We start from the raw sequence: 20,737 nt of genomic DNA, 5'->3' as shown, positions 1-20,737 counted from the left end.
TATGCTACAAATCAGCACAGGAAAAAACAGTCTGCATGTGCCTCTTAGAAATTGTTAAAACATACAAAAGCCATGAGAAAATACTGTGATTGAAATATATTTTAAACTTAACTTTTTCGCTATTTCTTTTCCAATGTGTTTCCTTGGGGAAATGCAATGTTTCTTTGTGGAGAGATGTGCAATAATGTAGCTCTAACACTAACTGGGATTTAAATCCTTGAAACAAAAAAATTCTCTTTGGCATTCCAATTTCATAATTGTGGCTGTCAAATCTAACCGCTGAGCTGCTGTCTCAGACAGGAACACACAGAGATGAGGAAATAAAGCAATTTTCCAATCAAAAATTCAAGTTCTATTTCATTTAACACTATCTCCTTATGTACTTAGGACTACCAGTTGACATCATAAGCAACAGGGATTCAGACATATCTGTATCCTGTGTAAAAATTCTGGATGTTCTGGACAAACAGATCAAAACACTGAGAAATCAAGTCATATGCAAACAGACTTTAAAAATTCTAAATAAAAAATATTCAGCCATTAGGATAGGGTTCTGAAGCATCTCATAATGCTTAGAATGGAACAAAATACTTATAGAATATATAATACATTGTATTTCTCATTAAATAATTGAAGTTAGAATATACTTCTCTGTATTAACTTGGAATGTTAGTTGCAAATTCTATAAATACACAGATTTCTTTATTTTTGTATGTTCACAAAAAATAGTCACATTATTCCTATGTATTCCATGCATAACCACACACAACAGCAGCCAGTCACAGCTGAGGGCACTGCGCATCTCTTCCAAGGTGCAGATCTGTAGAACTGAGTTCAAGACATTGAAAAATACCTGGCCAGCAAAGACAGAGAACACAATACTGCTGTGTTTATAACTGCACTGAATCTTACATTGTGTGCTCAGAAGTGCCCATTAACCTTGATAGTGCCATGCCAACACAGATACATTGCTTGCACAGACCTTGACAGGATGCTGAAGTCCAACTGCAGCCTCCCTCTGCAGCTCTGTGCTATGCCATGCAAACATAGTCAAGAAGGAAACCACAAATCGATGGCATTCTAAATTTTGGACAGTCATTTCCATTCCAGTGCGTGGCCAAACTTCATCTCCTTTGGCAGAGGTTAATCCTCTATATCACTCTACTTTCTACTAAAATCAAATGATATTACATGATATCTTGAATATTTCTCTTGATGGCATGTTGAGGAGCTTTGCCAATCATCACCTTTCTCTAATAACTTCCTTAAATTTCAAAATTATGCCTATTTGACTGATGTAGAGTAAATAGGACTCTCTTCATGTGTAAGATAATCCCCCAAGTATTATAGCTCTTCTCAAACACTTAATTATCACTTTAAAACCCTCTTAAAGAGTCAGGTGAATTCTGAAGTGTTCTGTTTGCAGAAAATTATTCATTTTGACTATTTTCTGAATTATTTAAACAGTCCTTAACCTGCACCACTGCAGTAACTCACTTTTAAAAATGTAGTTTATCTCATAAATCTTTTCATCACAATTTCAAAAAACACCTATGCAGTGCCCTTCAGTGCACATTTACCAGTCTGTTTAGTTTCCTTCAAAAGTTCTTTAACTATTGCCTAGCTACAACACATGTGCCCAAGGAGGCGTCAATTTTTTCTGCTCCCCCTAATTTCTATGAGAATGTGCAGCAGAGTAGAGGATAGTTTGTGTTAATTTCCCAACTTATGAAAAATAATAAATTTGAACTCACATTCATTATCACTTTTGATCATCCTAAAAGTACAGCCGCTCATGCCTATTTGTTGGTACTGTTTGAGTGTGAACCTACATCCACAGAGCTGCTCACCTTCATGACACGACTTCACAAGAGCCAGGTCTTATTGCCACTGCTCATCCAACTACTTATTCTTTTCTTAAAAAATTGTGTCACACAAATGCTGGTTTATGTTAAATATTCTTTACTAGAACTAATATTCTATGATAGCCATAATATTGTAAGCAGAAGTATGAAGCTAGAACTGTTTCATACTGTTTATTGCTATGTATTTTGTGAGTAAACATAAAGATAAATAGACTCATTTTCCAAACTGAATGTAATCTGATGAAAGATCTATGGTGAAATGCCAGTACAGACAAACTGCAGGCTGACAAGCAACATATTCACTTCATTTTCTTTCTTTGTGGCTTCTAGGCATTATATGAATACAACATCACCAGTTAAGAGAGCAAAATCTACAGACTGTGACAACATAAGGCAGTAAAACATTTCAGCATCTGCTCTTTTTCTGTATGGCTGCTAAGGGTGACATGTTAGGCTCTATCCCTCCCTTGCCTAGCAAAGTGAGTCAACAGGGTGACTTCAGTGTAGGACAAAGGGAACTTACTTTGGATGCCATCTCCTCTGACATCTGAAAAACAGGTCACAAAGTCCCAAATGAACAATTGCATTGGTTTTCTGTTTGATTTGGAATCTGTCGATCTTCTTACCAGCAACTGTTAAGTATATGGGACAAACAAAAGAAATTCTGATTTAGCAGTAACAGCTGGAGACAGTACAGGCACTGCCAGCCCCAGCCCCAGCTAGGTATTCCCTCTTGGATTCCCAGTCACTATTCTTACACCCAGAGGGCTCCTGACTCTTGGCAGGTACTGACACACTGCAGAGAATTTTGTGTGATTTTCATTCTCCAGATCTGAAAGTTGAAAGAAAAATCTGAACTCTGCAGAGTTTTCACTGATCTGATGAAAGCTATTGTCACATTAAGCTGACCTGGGCTTTAGAGTCTCACAGGAAGAGTATAAAAGTGTAGCAAACAGAGTCCCTTTGAAAAGGATGCTGCCAATAGGAAAGTCAGACAGAGGATGCACTGTCAATGGATTATTTCAGCTGGTTGAGGCTGTCCCAAGGAACAGAGTAAACATTTCAGCACAGCAGTAAGTCAGGGAGTAAGACTGTTGTACTGATTCTAATGGCCTACAGACAAAATGCTGTTCTAGCTGATTTACCATACTTAGAGAAAAAAGATTACATTTCTGAATGTCTTTAAGGTTTTCCAAACAGTTTTTGATCTCAAGAGAATCAAGAAGAAAGGAAAGTTGCTTCCCTAGTCTGACAAGAGATTGGAGTGCAAAAAAATATTTTAAGTTGAAGAGTGGGCTCCATAATTTACAGGAAAAAAAATCAATTTTAACTATATTTAGTTTCAGTTTACAAGAAGAAATATTTGCTTTGCTTTACTAAATTATATTTGTGCAAACCAAACATCATTACATGGCTTTGAATAACTCAGAAAACTATTTCCATAGCACTGAATGAATTAAGGAAATAATATCATCAGGACTTTAAATACTTTTTTTCCTCTATTGATATAGCTTTTTTATTCTGTCCTTGCTGAACTTTTTGGTCATTCTTTATTCAGGTCATGTCAAATAAGAGAACAGAATAGACTGGTGAGTAGAAGCACTCTAACAAGCAAGATAAGATGCTCCATCACTTTGTGATTAAATATTCAAACACACTGCCCACTGGTATCAACTTAGTCATGACTGATTTAAATGATACACTAAAAAATGTGCTTTAATCTTCCATATAATAAGTTTTAAAAAATTAAAACTGAAATCACAGTTTCAAGAAAAAGCTAGCAGACATTTCAGTCATCTTTCACATGACTGCATGTTTGCTGTTAAAGTGGCTGGTTTCATTAAAGAACTGAATACAGCCACAAGTGCAATGCAGATTATGATCTAGAGTCAATAATTTGTGAGCTATTATATGTCTTGCTGGATACTGACAACAGTACATTAAACAAACTAATGTTCTTCCCAATTATTTTTTGCCTGTGACAAATCTTAGAATGGTTTGCGTTGGAAAGGATCTTAAAAGTCATGTATTTCCAGCTGCCCTGCCATGAGCAGGGACACCTTCCACTAGACCAGGTTGCTCAAGGCCTCATCCACCCTGATCCCAGGGATGAGGCATCCACAGCTTGTCTGGGCAACCTGTTCCAGTGCTTCACTGCTCTCACAGTGAAGATTTTTTTTTTTTTTCCTTATATCTAATCTAAACCTGCCTTCTTTCAGTTTAAATCCATCACCCCTTGTTTTGTCAGTACATCCCCTTCTAAAAAGTTCCTCTCCAGCTTTCTTATAAACCCCCTTTAGGTAGTAGGAGACTGGCAACACCTTGCCAACAAAACTGAAAAGAATATATATCCTTAATCTGTTCTCTACCACTTCAAGCATTTTTTTTTTAAGTTCAAGTGAGAATATTTAGAATTAATAATAATGATTCAAAATACTATACCTGACTTAGAATACTTTCTGCCACTTTATTTCTGCTATATATACTTAGAGTCAGAATTACTTCTTTACCACAGGTTTAATCAATTACAATAGAAAAATATGAGCTTAATGAATTACAGCACATAGACAAAATAACTACATATGGAACTGATTTTTCAAACAGCCCTTTTTCTCTATGAAATATTTCCATTTTAATGAGAATTTTTGATTCCTGTTTAATAACCCATTCTTTTTTTCCCCAACTATAGTCAAAGCAGAGAGAAGTTAACTGCGAAATTCACTATGATCTTGGGAGAAAATTGATAGACCTTGCTTGACAATTTATCAATGAGTATGTTAATTTCTCCTACCCCATTTCTTTTTTGTTATTTAGGTGGATGATCTGAACAATTTTTTAAAGCATTCATTTATGCTGGGGACAACACAGGCAAATAATTAGAATTTACCTGCCTGCATTATACCATCGGTATGTATGGATTCTTCCTTTCTTGATGAAAATTAGGTTTCATCTTCAAGAATCAGTCAAATGAAAAAAAAAATCATTAACATTTACTCAAACATGGGACTGTCAGACAGAAATTTGCAAGTTACGAGTTAATCCCATGACTTTCATGTGCTCATTGATTTATTAAAATTTCATAAGGACAAAAAATCTTCTTAGTATAAGACCCACAAAGCTCAATACTATCTTTCTTAGAAAATAAGTCACAATCATTTATTTTGTACATAGTAGTATATGATTTTCCAAATATAAAAGAGGAACTATATCACAACTATTAATAGCCATTTTACAAATCAATAAAACCAAGGGCATTAAAACTAAGGGAATCCTACAGGTTTACAGCGTTTTTCACTGCTGCCTTTGCCAGCTATTCTCGGGTAGCATTGAAAGAAAAACAGAAACAGCATAGAAAGCTGCTTACCCAGAGCAATCACACCTATAAACATGAATTCAACTGGCAGTCTCATTCAATTGTCTTTCTAGTACTTAGAAGTATTGCCATGTAGTTGGTATCTATGCTAGAAATGGATGCAAGCAGAGAAATCAGTGGCTGAATAGGTGCAGTTTAACCTGGTTCCTGAAGATGATAGCCACATATCCAAGTTAAAACAGGCTGAGTAAAAAGAGTCTTCTGATTTCTTCAAGCAGCCATGAACACATTCATATTTTTCAGGTTTAAATTACAAAACCTGTTTCTATACTCTTCTATAATCAGAAAGTTTTTGCATCCTTCCAATTATAAGAAGTTTTTTTTTAAAAAAAAGATTCTATTCCAGATCATTACAGTCACAGTAATATTACTATCTAAAAGAGATTAAAACATTGACAGAAAGTATATGAAGTTATTTGCCTTGGCAATGTCAAATCTGTTAGGTGAAAGGAATTCCATTTTCCAAATCTTAGACACTGAATTTACTTAAAGCATGACTAGGAAATGCAGCTCTAAATCTCATATAACTTTGTGGATTTCACTTATATTTTCTTTCTGGAGGATAATGACAGGTACACATTTTGTGAAAGGCATAAAGATAACAACACAAATTCTCCAAGTGTGCCTTTCTAAAAAAAATCCACTGCAGATTTGACACAAGGGGTTTACTTTCTTATTTTATCTGAATGTCTGTTTTCTTTGTGTATTAAATGCTCAACTATACTTAAAACAGTGTTTTCAATTATGTGATTATGCATTTCTGTAGCCCCATTGAGCTTCATAGGATTACTCAAGCAGAGAAAAACTTGCAGAATTACCACTCCGGTTTGTTGATAAGAGTTTTTTCAGTTTAAAAAACAGACTTTGTTTCACTGTTAGTTCATTCATTGAGGAATATGTATTTGCAAGTGTTTAAGTTTTTTAATTACAGTACATTATACAATAGAAAAGAAAATATTTCCCTAGAAACAGTGTTTATCTCTATTCTTTAATTTTACAAGGAGAGAAATGTCACTGTCTCTACTACAAGAATGACCCTTCTGAATTGGTTTCCATGAAAGTAATCATTGAACATTACTCTGAGTCATAAATTGAAGTAAATCAAGTAAAGCCCCAAAGTTTCTCCAAACATAACACAGAAACACATAATGATTTTGCAATTTCTGAAGATACAAAAACAATTTCACTTTCAGGAAATTCATTTTCCTTCTCATGTAAAAAACATACACTTTCATAGAAAAAAAAAAAAAAAAGGCATCTTTTGTGATCTGTTTAATTTTTATTTTTTAATTTTTGCCATTATTTAAAAACAGTTTCCCACAGAAGTCAGTCAAAAAATGACCTGACAAATAACTATATAATTAATAGTATTTTCTAATTTATAAATGCAACACAAATACACACAACAAAGAAAAAGTGGCTATACCATAAATCTTAACAATTAAAATAGGCTAAAACAAAAGGCAAATGCTAGAATACATTCATTCCCTCAAACTAATTTTGGAAGCTAGGTAAATCATTAGCTACATAATTTTGTCCCAGTCATGTTCCAAGCTGAAGTCATTTTGTTCGTGTAACTAGGATAATTTGATCTTGATAGAGAAGCACGAGAATTTCTTTGACCTAAGTTCTGTCCCAAGACATAATTAAGAATGTTTTTGTGTCCCCCTGTTTTCTTTTTGATCTGCTACTTGCAGGTTTATATATCTATGTTCCAGCATGAACTCCAGCAAAACTGACCGACATGCTCCAATCTGCTCCAAATAGTTCATTAAGCTTGAAATCACACTTAAACCCATAAAGGAAGCATATATTAAAAGTGGGAACTACTTGCCTTTAATTTGAAATACTGGACTAAAACTCAGAAGATTTGTGTTCATTCCTGGCTCTGACAGATATTTTTTGAGTAATTTAATCTTTCTGAGAATGAGGTCCCCAAGTGTAATACATCAATTTTTAATTCTTATCTGGAAGGTAAAGTTCCTTAACTCCAGGTTTGCTCCTTACTTTCTGTATGTACAAAAATTTTAGACCAAATCCTTGTCTGGTCTTTCCAGATACTACCATAAGAAAAAAAGTATTTTTGTTCTCAGAAACAACACATAAAAATCTTGTTTTATTTACCTTTCACATGACCTGACATAGGCACTGGATAAAATGTTTTCTTCTCTGAAGTTAATGGTTAAGTTTCTCTTGCCTTCAACAGAATGCATAATTTCACTGATCATGTTTGCAAAAGATCAATTAACTGGATTTTTCATGTTTTCCTCTTCTTGTCTTAATCAGCCTGCAGTAGCTGTAGCACTGCATCAAGAGAGTTTGGACTTGTTCCTGCTTGCACTGAGCCAAGTCTCTGAAGTGGCCCAGTGGGAACAAAACAAACCCATTGTCAAACTCAAGCTAGGAAACTAATGATGAATCATTATTAAGAGCTACATACAAACACAGCAGCAGGAAAAAAACAACTCCATTTTCAGATTAATTTAAAGAACAGTCGCTATCAAGGCTACCCTAATGATTGACAATTCATTTTATCAGTTAAAATTGAAGTCAAAATCATTACACCTGAGCATGATCATTAAGTGACAGTGATCATCAGACTAAGACAATGCCATCTTATCTGGATATGCCTCTAAAGTGATTAGGGCCTCATTGGACTGCATAATCCAGATTTTAGGTCCCTGTACTGGCACTCAGCCAAACATTTTATTTTCAGGAAAACAGCCTGGCAATCATTTGGCTAGCACTCAGTTTACAATTTTCAGGTGTCAAGCCATTCATATGAAGTACACAGAGAATACTTTAACTATACAACAGCCTCTACTTAACATTTCTGAAGACCAATATGCTCTAAACATCTTTGTAGAGGCTTTTAATGAGAAAACTGCACAGAACACCATTGTCAATTGTCTTAGGATGCAAGAGGTGGCTGGGGGTGTGTATTCCATTGCCATCTGTCGGAGGTGGGGCAGTTATCTTCTCTTAATTGACCACCTGTTAAAGTGGGGTAGTTTTCTTTATCTCTACCACAACCAATCCTCCCTCCAGGAGATCTCTTCTGTTAATGGGCCACTGAGGGTCACTGCACGACTGATAAAATTATATCATCCCATTGGGAGATGCTCCATCCAGGGAGAGGAGCCAAGTATTCCTACCTGGATATAGTCTGAGCTGGAACACCAACCAGACTTTCCCACTGGATTCCCAGAGGAGCAGCTTTCTTCTCCACTGGATTCCCAGAGGAAAACCAGGCCCACCATTGGATCTACAAAGGAAACCTACACCCTTCTACAGGATCACTGCTTCAACAGAACCACACCTGTCACTGCAGGAGGACTGCAGCCACCATTTAATGGCACTGCTACGAACAGACTGATCAACAGTGTCAGGTTGTATTCTGACTCTGTCAGTGTTAATTAGTATTACTGCATTTTCTGATTTTTTTTTTTTCCTAATAAAGAACTTTTGTTCCTACTCTCATATTTTGCTTAAGAGACCCTTAATTTCAAAATTATAATAATTCAGAGAGAGGGTTTACATTTTTTATTTCAAGGGGGGCTCTGCCTTCCTTAGCAGACACCTGTCTTTTCAACCAAGACATCAATGCACAGGCTATCAGAATCTCATCACAACATTTCAAAGAAAATATTTTCCATAAAAGATAAATGAAGTCAATGTTTACTTCACAATTGTGTCTTGAATTCTAGTGTTTCATGGCAGGTGTTAACTTCATGTTATCCCTATGACTGACTTTCAAATTAGAAGCTGTAACTCTTTCACTCATATGTAATTAAACAAGCCATGTATGGGACTTGTTAGTGAATGCTGCTCTCAACACAATCCACTATACAGAAGACTAACTATTTTTAACCCAGCATGAATGTTAATGGTATCTCTATGAGTCTTACATGTGTTGGTGAAAGGTTAAAGGTTGATCTCACTGCATGGAGGAATCAAATCAATTTCAGAAAAGTGCCAGTGTCTGACATTAAAATAAAACACAACATTGAGAGAACTTGGACTATCCCCAAATTCTCCTTACCCACACCAGTACACTGTGGTGGAATATATCAGAATATATTTGCTAAAGAGCATGAAACTTCAAGTCTACAGGAAAAGCACAAGTACAGATTATTTTTCACAGTTTCCAACTGATTGGAATCCCCATTAGCAAAGGTCAGGCTTAATTTGCCACAGCTGCATTCAGAAAGCCTGTGGTCCATCATAGTTCAGGGAAGACAAAAACAAAGCCCCGCTTAACTCACTCAGTAGGAAATCATTCCATTAGATGCATACAAAATATGTACTCAAGGGCATGAGGTTTTATTTCATAGCTACTAAATGTTAAGAGCATGTAATAAATGTTATACCTAGGTCATTAAAAGAAGAAGATATTTCAAAAATAAAACATTTTTTGAGCTTATATGACAGAGGAAAGTCTAGCAAAACTTAACAATAGGTATTACTACTGTAGCTGTCATATGAGGATTTTGAATTTTTTAATAATCACTTCAAGTATTTCAGAGCTTTTTTTTTTTAAAAATCCCTGTTACATAATTAGCTTTAAAAATTACTCAAGTTAACATTTAGTCTATAAGTCACAACTGGAAGTTTAAATTAATGCTGCCTATTCTTTACACAATTGAAAAGCTTTGCCAATATTCTTTGTTGCAGCAGCAGCTGCTTGCAAATGCCTTTAGAACTGATTTGGGTTTCTCTGTCATGTGCTAATGGAATCAGGAAGAGGCTTTAATAGTGAGTGTTCAGTGTATACAGTTCCTGGGTGATCCTACTATAGCAGATAAATTCCTAGCAGCTGAGTGTGCAATAACAGCATCATCATATCTTCATGGATTTTTTTTTCCCCAAGCATCTTGCCCTGGCATCCCTATTGCCAGGAAGTTCCACAGGCTGTAACTCTCACTGCTGCAAAATCTCTGATACATGTGGGCATGAGAAGCCCAGGGTTTGGGCACAAAAAATGCCCTGACCTCTGTTACAGCAGCAGAATGAAGAGAAGGTTCTGAGTGCTGCTGTGAGGAATAACACACTTAATGCACTTACAGGGACTTCCAGCATAAAGCAGTGCTTATTTTTGATATGTATTGCCACTAATTAATTGATTTTGGTCCACTTATTTCTTGCAAGTGGGAAACAAGATAGACAACATGACACCGAAAAGGAACTGAGGTTTTAAATGTGTAGTAACTTGCAAAGCATAAGTATGTCTATCTAGGATTTGACAGAAATTGTTTCAAATTCTATCAAGTTTATGTGTTTTATTCACAGACAGTCCTTTAAAAAACGTACCCATCTAAAAATAACATTTCTAAAGAATAAAATCTATTGTCCAAAGAAAGTTTAGACAAGAAAAATTCTTGTCACTCCAGACTGGCAGAATGAGAGCAAGGTGAAAACTGGGACAGGGGAATAAATCACATAGTCATTATTTTAAATAAATGCTGATCTGGTTAAAGAATCTATTGAAGGTAAATTAGGAGTGGGACTGGATGTCTCCTGTCTTTGTGGTCATCCCATTAGCACCTGCAGAATTTTCATTCAGAAAATGTTCCTGAACAGATTCCTAATGTCATGGGAATAACAACAAAGAATAAATTGTATTGTGTCAGAGAACCGTTCCTTCAAAACATAGTAGTTTGCTGTCCACCATATTTAAAGCACCATGCTCCATGGAAAATGCTTCTCCTGAAAGAGCACAATATTTTTCAAATATAAATTTTCAGCTGAACCAACTGCAAAGCAATCACAGTATGGCAGCTGAAGTATAAAAGTACCAGCAGTTTTTTGGAAAAGTGATGACTCCACATGAAAGCCCCCCAGACTACACTACAAAATTGATGACCTTGTACAAGAGTTTAATGAAAACTCTTTTTCATATAATCTAAGAATTGAGATTTAACACATTTTACCTAGATACAGTCTAATACAGTAGATACAAATAGGACGCATTCCTCAGAAATTAAATAAGACTTGTGGACAAAATTATGAAAAGTGCTGAGTTGGATTATGATGGGAAAACATCACATATAAGCAGTCAGCTACCTCAGGTAAATCCACGGAAGTTAGATGTCCTGTCTGCCTTAGAGATCTTGAAAATCCTCTTCGGTACCTCTAAGTATCTAAATGTCCTTGAAAACATCCATCTGTGCCGACATTATTAGGTATCACTGAACTTGAAAGAGCAAAGGGACTCAGCCTCATCTGCAAAATACAGCTGTACATTTCAAGCAGAATTCCTAAAATTCCAATAGTACAGCTGTCCAATGAAAGATCCCTCCACATTCAAGTAGAAGACAGACACTCATCATAAAATCTCCCATAAAGGATAAAGCACTCTCTGGAAATATCTTTCTCAGACTTGGTATAAATTGGCCTCTGGAAGACAACTAGAGGGAGTTTAAATGGCTAGACACACAATTCATACCTGCAGTCTAGAAACAGAACAAAGAATGCTCTGTACTGATGATTTCAGAAAGTCTTTTTCTTCAGCTTCTGCTCTGCTCCAAACACTAATTAGGTCCATGTTTTAACCTGTACAATTGTGATAACTGTCACATTAGAAAAACAGCCCTCAAAATATAGGTATGGTCCAGGCACCAACTTTTTCTACATCCTCAGGCATGAATCCCCAGTAAAATGCAACAGACTCACAATCACTGAGGAAATGTACCAGGTCATGTGAAGGAACGAAGGTGTGGCCATGCTGCAACCTGCATGTTTACTTTGAGATGCCTTTGAACACACAGGCAATAAAGTGGTCTCACCTAGCTCTCTTATTCAAGAATTGCACACTCAGCAGAGGTAGCCAGCGCACTGCTATAGGAGAGCACAAGATCTGAATTACTTAAATTTCACAATACATTCATGAAATAAAAATAAAAATGGGGCCTCCTTGCTCAACAAAGGGGAAAATTTCAGAGTTCACTGAGTGAAAAGAGTTACACAGGGAATTCTCTGAAATACTGATGGATGGGAAGAATATGAAATTTTGAGGCATGATGAGCCAGGGACAGTAGGGATATAAGCAGGATGAAATGAAGGGAATTTGTGAATTGGCGTTGAGGAAATGAGAGATAATAAGGACACAACAGAAATAAGAAACACCATTTTTTTTAAATGCTCCCTATGCTGTGAAGTTGGGGGACAATTCATTCTGAACATACATAATATACAAAGAACAAAGAGAAAGAACAGCAGTCTCATTCTTCCCACATTTTCCATAAAATCATATCTGTTCAGTAGCTACCTATTAATGGAGATATCTTTTGCAGCCATTTGCTTTCTTTGCATTAACTTTTGTTGGGCTTCTAATCTTGAAAATGCAACCTGTATGCAGAATTGTAAGTCAGTGCCCTGAAATAGCCAGTTATTTTACTACCAAGTATCATTACAATACCTGTATTGCATTTTGCTGAAAAAAATAATTTTATGTGGTGTGAGCTATATATTTATAGTTTCAAGATAAACACTGGAATTTTAAAAATTTTAAGAAAAATCCAGTCATATTCAACCACTGCTTAGTGTCCATTACTTCAAGGGATATCTGAACAAAATCACATTATTCATCACTTACCTTCAGAATTATTAAGAAAGATCAGAAATAATGGAAGGAAAAGACTTCTAATGCAAGTTTCTTGAGTATGTGGATTAGGACTTTTCACGTTTACAAAGAACCTCAGGAAAACTTTTGATCTGAGAGACTGCGAACGTTAATGATCAGAAAGAATGTCATGGAGGATTTGTTTATATTTTTAAAACTGTACATAAAAATTATTTATAAAGGAAACAAAATGCAGGCAAGAAATGAAAGACATACTTTGATAAATTAAAAATGTTTGCTTTCTCCTATAATGTAAGAAAGCTAGATGTAAGAAAAGTATATTGTGTGTATGTTCAAAGGCTTAACAGCATGAGGTATAGAAGTATTCAAGTGGTAACAGCTCAGAAAATAGTATAGGTCTTGAAATTAAATCATCCTCATAAATAAATCATCAAATAAAGATAAAATGACAAATTGGTATTAGTCTATTACAAATTTAGCTGAAGTATTAATATCCTTTTTTTTCCCCCCCTCAGGAGGAAACTTGCTATAAAACTATACAGATAAATGTCTTCAAGTGTAAGTATTTACAGTCAATTCTTTATTGCTTTTGGTCACTCATAAAAATTGTAGTGATGTCAAGCCATTGTTAAGATGTCAAACTGCAGAGCAAACATTTTGAGGTATCTTTGAAATCTGCCCTACTATTTCTGAAAGTACAGGTTCCATAGTTCTCTTATGTATTAGGCACTGCATTGACGTCCTTGGGAAAAGCTCCCCCTACTCCTTGATATGGACCCACACTCTTAGTGGCAGCTGTACATTTCCTCCATGTCTGAAGGACCATGTGTCACCTTACCATTTTGTGTTAAAGTCTTGTTGGCTTAAAACACATGAAAGAAAAGATGCCCCCTTTGTACAATCAACTGAACCCAAGATTTAACAGGAACTTTCATGAGAAAGACAGATGAATTTAAGAATATAGGCCATAATATTCAGAGCAATATCTCATCCTAAAAAAGTCATAAGAATAAGGAAAATCATAGCTGAACTAGTTCTTATCAGAAGATAATCCTCCACACAGTGCACTGCTGGAAAAAAAATTCACTTTTTATTTTTTTTAGCATACTTTATAGCAGCTATTTTTCTTCACATTCATAAAACTCCTGTGACCCGTTTTGCTCCTTCTGTCAGGCTTCTAATTATTTGTACTGAAACTATCCTAATTAAATGCTGAGATTTTTAGGGTGTGGACCTTGTCTAATTGTTTGGTTTATAATAGTGTGAGTGTACAGTACTTACATTAATATTAAACTGCATCTTGTCTTGTATTTTATGATGCTTGTTACAAAGAAATGGACATCTTGTTTTCAGCCTCCTTTCTAAATTAAACAATGCTTATATGATCAAGGCTATGTATATTTGCACTATCAAAAATTCAGATGACTCTGCTCAAGTCAACTATATTTACATTCCCCCCAAAATGGGAATGAGCTCAGCAATAATAAATACCTACCATGCCTCATGAAAATAAATGTGTTGAAGATGCTACTACCCTGAGAATAAAACCTGCAGTACATGCCTAGTGCTTTTGAGATACTATAAAACATATAGGCACACTATTTACTGCTCAAATCTGAGGGAAGAACATCAATCAGCACTCACATCTTTCACTTGCCAGAACCGAATGTGTTTCGCACAGCTGTGGAAAAACAGATTTACCACTTTTGATGCTCACAGAGCCACTTAAGAGCTCATAAGCAGATCTACTGGTCCATGCCAAAGGTCTACTTTGTCCAGTTACCCATAGCAGGCTGTGGCTAACAGCAGGCAGGCACTGAAAAGTAGAGCAGTGGAAATGCACAGCGCTGTTTCCTGGGAGTATTGCTTCCAGTGATGTACAAACCATGGACATCCTGAGCTTGGCATTATGTCTGTGTGCTTAATAGTTCTGCCCCCCTGCAAGCATTTGTTCAATTGATTTTGGCATTTCTGTAGCCATCTGGCATCCCAAACTTCCCATGGCATTGGAGTCCAACGTGTCACCTACATGCTTCACAAATAAATGTTGCCTTTTGCTTGCCTTGTACTGATACCTTTTAGTTTTACATGATACTCCCTGGAGTTTATTTTTTTTTTAAAAATACAGCTCTTCCTCGGTTACCCACAGTTTATAACATGCTATTCTAATGACCTTCGTCATATTCACTCTCAGTTGCTTCTTTCCCAACTGTTTAGAGCAAAGATTTAAAACTAATTAAAAATACATTGGAGCATTTGTGTTCTTTGGATCATTTTCAAAAGAGGTATGCAGTACGCAGTACACTATGCATATGATTGACTATTCTCTCTGCCAAAACCCAACCACTACCTCTTGAGGTAGTTTTAGTATTCTACAATATATTTTTGTTAAAAAAAAAGGAGATATTTCTGAATTTTACCTATTGAATTGGTGTCAATTCAGGTCTTAAATTTGAAAAGAATGGTACAAACATTGCAATAAAACTATTTTTACCCAATTAAAATAGGCTTTTGATATTTACTATTTGATGAACATTGGGGCATAAGGTGTAAAGGAAAAGTAAATCATATGATAAACAGAACAATGGGGATGGGGAGGCTGAGTACTGTTTCCAGGCTAAGTTCAAGCCACTTCTATAATCAAGTTTCAATCGAAGTAAATGTTTGGCTCACTTCCTTTGTATCTGACAACCTAAAGTATAAGTAATTCAAGGGCTTTTTTTTTTTCATTTTCACTTTGATGAAAGCATTCTTACTTTTCATGCAGTTCTCAGATCAGAGCAATTCTTTTATTTTTCTAAAATGCCAAAAACAGTGTAGCTAGGAGGAAACTTATGCAGGAAAAAATGAGTTATACTTCTCTACTTATTGCACAATGCTACTTGCTTTGTTCATGTGCTCTATTAGTTCTAGTGGATGCCATGCTGTCTAAAGCTTTATTTCAGAAAGGAAAAACTGCAGTAATTAGGGCCAAAAATGTCAGGCTGTACTGCACAACTATTTGCACCACAAGTCAAGAAGTATGGCATTCTTTTGTAACACACCTCTCAAACCTATGTGTTTTGCAGTTTGTCTTACATCAAAAAATACTTCTTAATGCAATGCAAGAAGGCATTTAAAAGACACTGTGAGTCACTCAGTTTGGAAATAGATTACAGTATTCCTTCAGAGTAGCAGTAACTGAAAATCTTCAGAGTGCTAAGGCCAAACACATAATACTCTAAAGGCACGGTGCTTGCTATGCCTTTTACTGTCAGATTGATTTTTATGTTATCACTAAGCTAGCATTTAGCAACATTACACTGCTGGTTGGATAGCAATGACAACCCAATTAGAAAACACAGTCAATGAACAGGTCAGGCAGCCATAGTCCAGATATCATCAACAAAACTAGTTGCAAAACTTTCTGTTGACCCTTTCCTTATCATAAGTGACCCACCATAAAAACATGTCAAAATTTTGTGAAGAGGCAAAACAGAAAATAAATTATAACTCATCCAAATAAACAAACATCTTTAGAAAACTTTTAGAGGAATTGTCAGCATAGGAAAGAAAATAAATGGGTAATGGGGTAAGATTTCTGATTTCCCCATAAATACATGCACTGTACTGCTTGTGGGCTTCAGGGAAATGGTTTTGGTACCCTATAGCTTAGAACCACCAAAAATAGAAAATGGTATGGCTGTATTATTTGGCCAACTTAGCTTTCCATATAAACACAGATCATTTTGAAATTTAGTTTGATCTCACTTTAAATAGATTAGATAGATAGATAGACAGATAGATAGATAGATAGATAGATAGATAGATAGATAGACAGATAGATAGATAGATATGTAATTACAATATACAAATAATTCCATATGGATTTGAGGTTATAAAGCCTGAAAACAGGCAGTAGAGATTTCTCAGCATATGACTCATACAAAGCAGATTAATGTATGGATCAAGAAGGAGACTACATAAATTGTTGTTCTTTTAAAGAGGGACAGCAAGGGATTTTTTGATCAAACTGAGAGTTCAACTCTAAAATCACAGTATTAGCACCAGGGCTCTGAAATATAGTGTTTATCAGGTATGAAGCACAGGTCTTTAGAGACAAAGTTACCAACCCTTCCAAAAAAACAAGGCCCCACTGGAATTTCAAAACGGCCAAGATCTTTCCTGAAGTCTACTGATCTTTTCTAAACTCAAATAATTCTTTCTGTAATAGACTAATGGTGTTTTTATTGTCATAAAAATAGCTTTTCAACATTGCTGTAATTATCTTCACTAAAAACACCTTGGCTATGCTATTTGTCAAAGTTCTTCTGTTCAGAAATGCCTCTCCTTACATGTTCTATCATTGATGTTTCTTCTAGAACTATTGAATCTCACCTTTTAGTTTAATCTTGAACCAAACTAGACTATTGTTCTACATAAGCAAGAGCAGCCCTCAACTTTTATTCTGTCATATGTCCTGTTTCAACTCCCATGACTGACTAGTTATGTCTTTGCTATGCTGCAGCCTTTGTAAGAGATGGACTTATTTGCCTCTAACATCCATGCTGATTTAATGGTTTTATATAAATAACAAATTGAAACAATACCAGTTACTGGTCTTTAAACTCCTTTCAAAATTGTGTCAGTGAGATTTTTGAGTAAGACGGAACGTCAGGATGCCATTACAAAATCTAGGAGCAGCATTAACTAAAACAGCACAAATGCATTGAAGCTATGTGCATGATGCTGTTTTCTGAACAGCAGTGTAGGCACATCTGAAATCTGCTTGTTCACACTACAGAAACTACTTATTAGTGTCTGTATATAACACATCATCACCACAGGGAAAGCTAGTTTAAAATCATAAATGTCAAGACATAATTAACTTAAAGGTCAGGTTTAATTACAGTTGTTGAAACTGAAATACACTAATTACCATTACTATGTCAGAAAATTTCTTAAAATGATTTGAAATGTTTTGTTGGTGCCCGTACTTTTCTGTAATTGACATCTTTTGTCTCATGATGGAGACATTTCAATGAGCATTTTTTTACTAATTTAGAAGCAGAAAGAGAACAAACCAGAAAACTAATGAACAAAGCACCACCACAAATCTCAACAAAACCTGTTCTCTGCATTACAATATTATTAATTACTTTCTTGTAATTGGCACTTCAGATAATCATTTAGATAAGAAATTATTTGGAGAGTCTGGTACATGGATGAAACAGATTTAACTGTGTGGCTCTGAAGTTTAATGACAAAACTAGTCAATAAGTGAAACAGACTGGTGAGAAAATAACTCAATAACTGAAAATCTCACTCTACCTGTAGGCTTTTCCAAGGATTCTACTGGGAATAGTTATTGACTCACATAAGTATTTTAGTTCTCTCTTTCCCCCAAGGTACAGAAAGTTTGAATGCTGTGATTTCATTTTCTCTTCTGTTATCTAGTGTTTATTCTTCCCTTCCCACCACAGCCAGGAGTTCCAACTTACTTTTCCTATACTTTTAGCAGTGTGATAGACATTTTTTTCCCCTGAAGAAGCCATTCCAGAGAATGCTAGAAAGTTAGCTAGATTATAGCAGAGCAAAGGTTAAGCTATATAAAGTTCATTTGCCCACAACAGCATAGATTTTAGCTGAGTATGGCCCCCATGCAAAAATTCAGAACTCTAAAAGTGAATACAGAAGATGACTCCAGAGGGAAATATTACTAACTGATGAAGACAGGCCATCAAATGCACTGATAAAAGAGACATACTAATTTACTAAGTTTCATTCATTCTGCACCTGAGGTACTGGGTTGTAACAGCTGCCCCTGTACTGCAGTGTGATGCCTTCCAAAGTGCACTAATTACCTGAAATCAGTAAGAAGTATTTCTGTTTCTGGAGGAATTATTTCTACTTGGTAAGTGGGCAGCTCCCACACCCCTTTCCCCCTCCTTTTCCACAAGCCCCAGTACTTGGTGGTTCACAAAAAACTACAGAAAAGAGCTCAAAATTCTGAATATAAGGAATATATACTTCAACTGAAACAATGAAGGACACTCTCAAGTACACAAGTATAGCAGGAAAGTGGCAGCTCAGAAATCAGCAAAAGAACAGCCTTGACTGTGCTACTGCCTTGCATCTCAATAAATGGGAAAGGATAGCATTTAATTAAAGAGTACCTGCCTCCCAGGTACTGATGACATTGAAATCAGTGTGGACAGAAGGCATTAAAGCTGATATAACCTGAAAATTCTCTTATTTAAGATTTACAGCTAACTGTTAGAGAAAAGTGAAAATTTATTAAAGGCTTCCATCTGGCAGAATGTATCATTAGTATTCAAACTGATAGCAGCAGTGATTTAAATTTAATAATCTGAGTGAAGATATGCATCAAAAAAATTCTTTTAAAATATGTCTAATAGCAATAACTGACTTCTTTATTATAGTCTGCCTGTGAAAAATGCCAGATATCAAAGAACAAGACATCAAATGTTAATTTCAGTGTGTTCTTCTAGTTGAAACTCACATTAAAATAATATACTTGCTGCAAATCAAGTAGCACAGACTGTACCTGCTTGTACCTTCCTTGAGAAAGATTTGAAACATCGAGACCCAGAAAAAGCAGGAGTTGGACCTTACAGAGGGGAGCAGGGAGGTTGTAGGAGTGGAAGTGGGGGCTGCAGGGGTGGCCTCAGTGATCCCAGCCACCGGCCCCAATGCAGGGCACAGCTGAGCCCTGCTGCCATGGGTGTGGGACCTCCAGGAAAAAGTATCTAAGAAAGGGCAAAACGCTGTCCAGGAGACCGAGGAGCAAGTTAAACACAGGTGTACGAAATAGCTCTATGGACACCAAGGTCAAAAAGGAGGAGGGTGACGGGCTGCTCCCCATGCTGGATCAGAGATTCTCCTGCAGCTCATGGTAGAGACCACAGCAGAGCAGTTGTGAGCAGATGTCCACACTGCAGACCAGGAGAAGCCACCCAAGAGCAGCTGGATGGTCCCTAAAGGAGCCTCTGGACAGCTGGAGCAGCTTCAGCTGGCAGGAGCAGCAGCCCACGGGAAGGGCCCACACGGGAGCGAGGGAAAAGAGTGAGGAGGAAGGAAGAGCAGAGAAGGACCTTGGACGGACGGCAGCACCCAGCCTCCAGCAGAGCTCCGTGCCTGGGGTAGGAGGACGAGGGAGGAGGCAAGGAGTGAAGCTGCGCCACGGAAAAAGGGGTGGAGGCTGGTGAGGAAGGTAGTTCAGTGTTTGTTTCTCGCTATCCAACACTATTTTAACTTGCAAAAATTTTAGCAATTTTTTCTGCAGGCAAGACTCTCTGTCTCTGATGGCAATCAGTAAGTGATTTCCCTTCCTGATCTCAACCCATTAGCTTTTTCATCCTATTTTCTTCCTATGTCCTATTTACAAGAAGTGAGAGAGTGGCAGCTAGCCAAGATCAATCTAATATTGTATTTTTATGGGTAACAGGTCCTCTGCAGCTGTACTTGGGTATCCTATGCGAGAATCACAGTGAGGAAAGTGCATGTAAAACAGAGAGATAATCTGTAAACTTTTTTTTTTAATATTATTATCATGCCAAGTTGTATTTTGTACTTTTTTTAATTAATTGTATGAAGTTACTGTTTTGCTTTCAATTTTTACAGCTGAAGTTTCATTTTTAGGTAACATTCACCTCTCATTCTCAATATGAAAGAAACTTTTTATACGTCATTCTTTTGTGCCTGTTCTCAGCCCTCACTTAATAACATAGGATTCCAGAATAGCTCATATAAAGCTAAGGTGACAACACAGGGTACCTGCAGAACAGTCTTTCTGTTAATATATACTCCAAATAATAATATATATATATATATATACATATATGTATACATATATATATATATATATATATATATTCCAAAAGTCACAGACAGAATCACTGATATATCATCTAGCAG

The 20,737-nt window shown here is 36.2% G+C and overlaps 1 protein-coding gene across 2 annotated transcripts in view; it reads right to left on the bottom strand.

Annotated features, from left to right (window-relative positions):
* The window catches only part of LOC110484011 (uncharacterized), a 163,220-nt gene that overhangs the window by 115,782 nt on the left and 26,701 nt on the right, over positions 1-20,737 (bottom strand). For both annotated transcript variants that reach the window (XM_085577765.1, XM_085577766.1), the window contains exon 2: positions 2,389-2,497. In XM_085577765.1, the coding sequence (XP_085433891.1) occupies positions 2,389-2,412 (24 nt within the window). In that variant the 5' untranslated portion in view covers positions 2,413-2,497. The remainder of the gene's footprint in view (positions 1-2,388; positions 2,498-20,737) is intronic.

Source organism: Lonchura striata, chromosome 4, assembly GCF_050655825.1.
Source record: "Lonchura striata isolate lonStrDom1 chromosome 4, ASM5065582v1, whole genome shotgun sequence".
Taxonomy (NCBI): domain Eukaryota; kingdom Metazoa; phylum Chordata; class Aves; order Passeriformes; family Estrildidae; genus Lonchura; species Lonchura striata.
The sequence above is the reverse complement of the archived record's forward strand: the minus strand, read 5'-3'. Positions and strand labels throughout refer to the sequence as shown.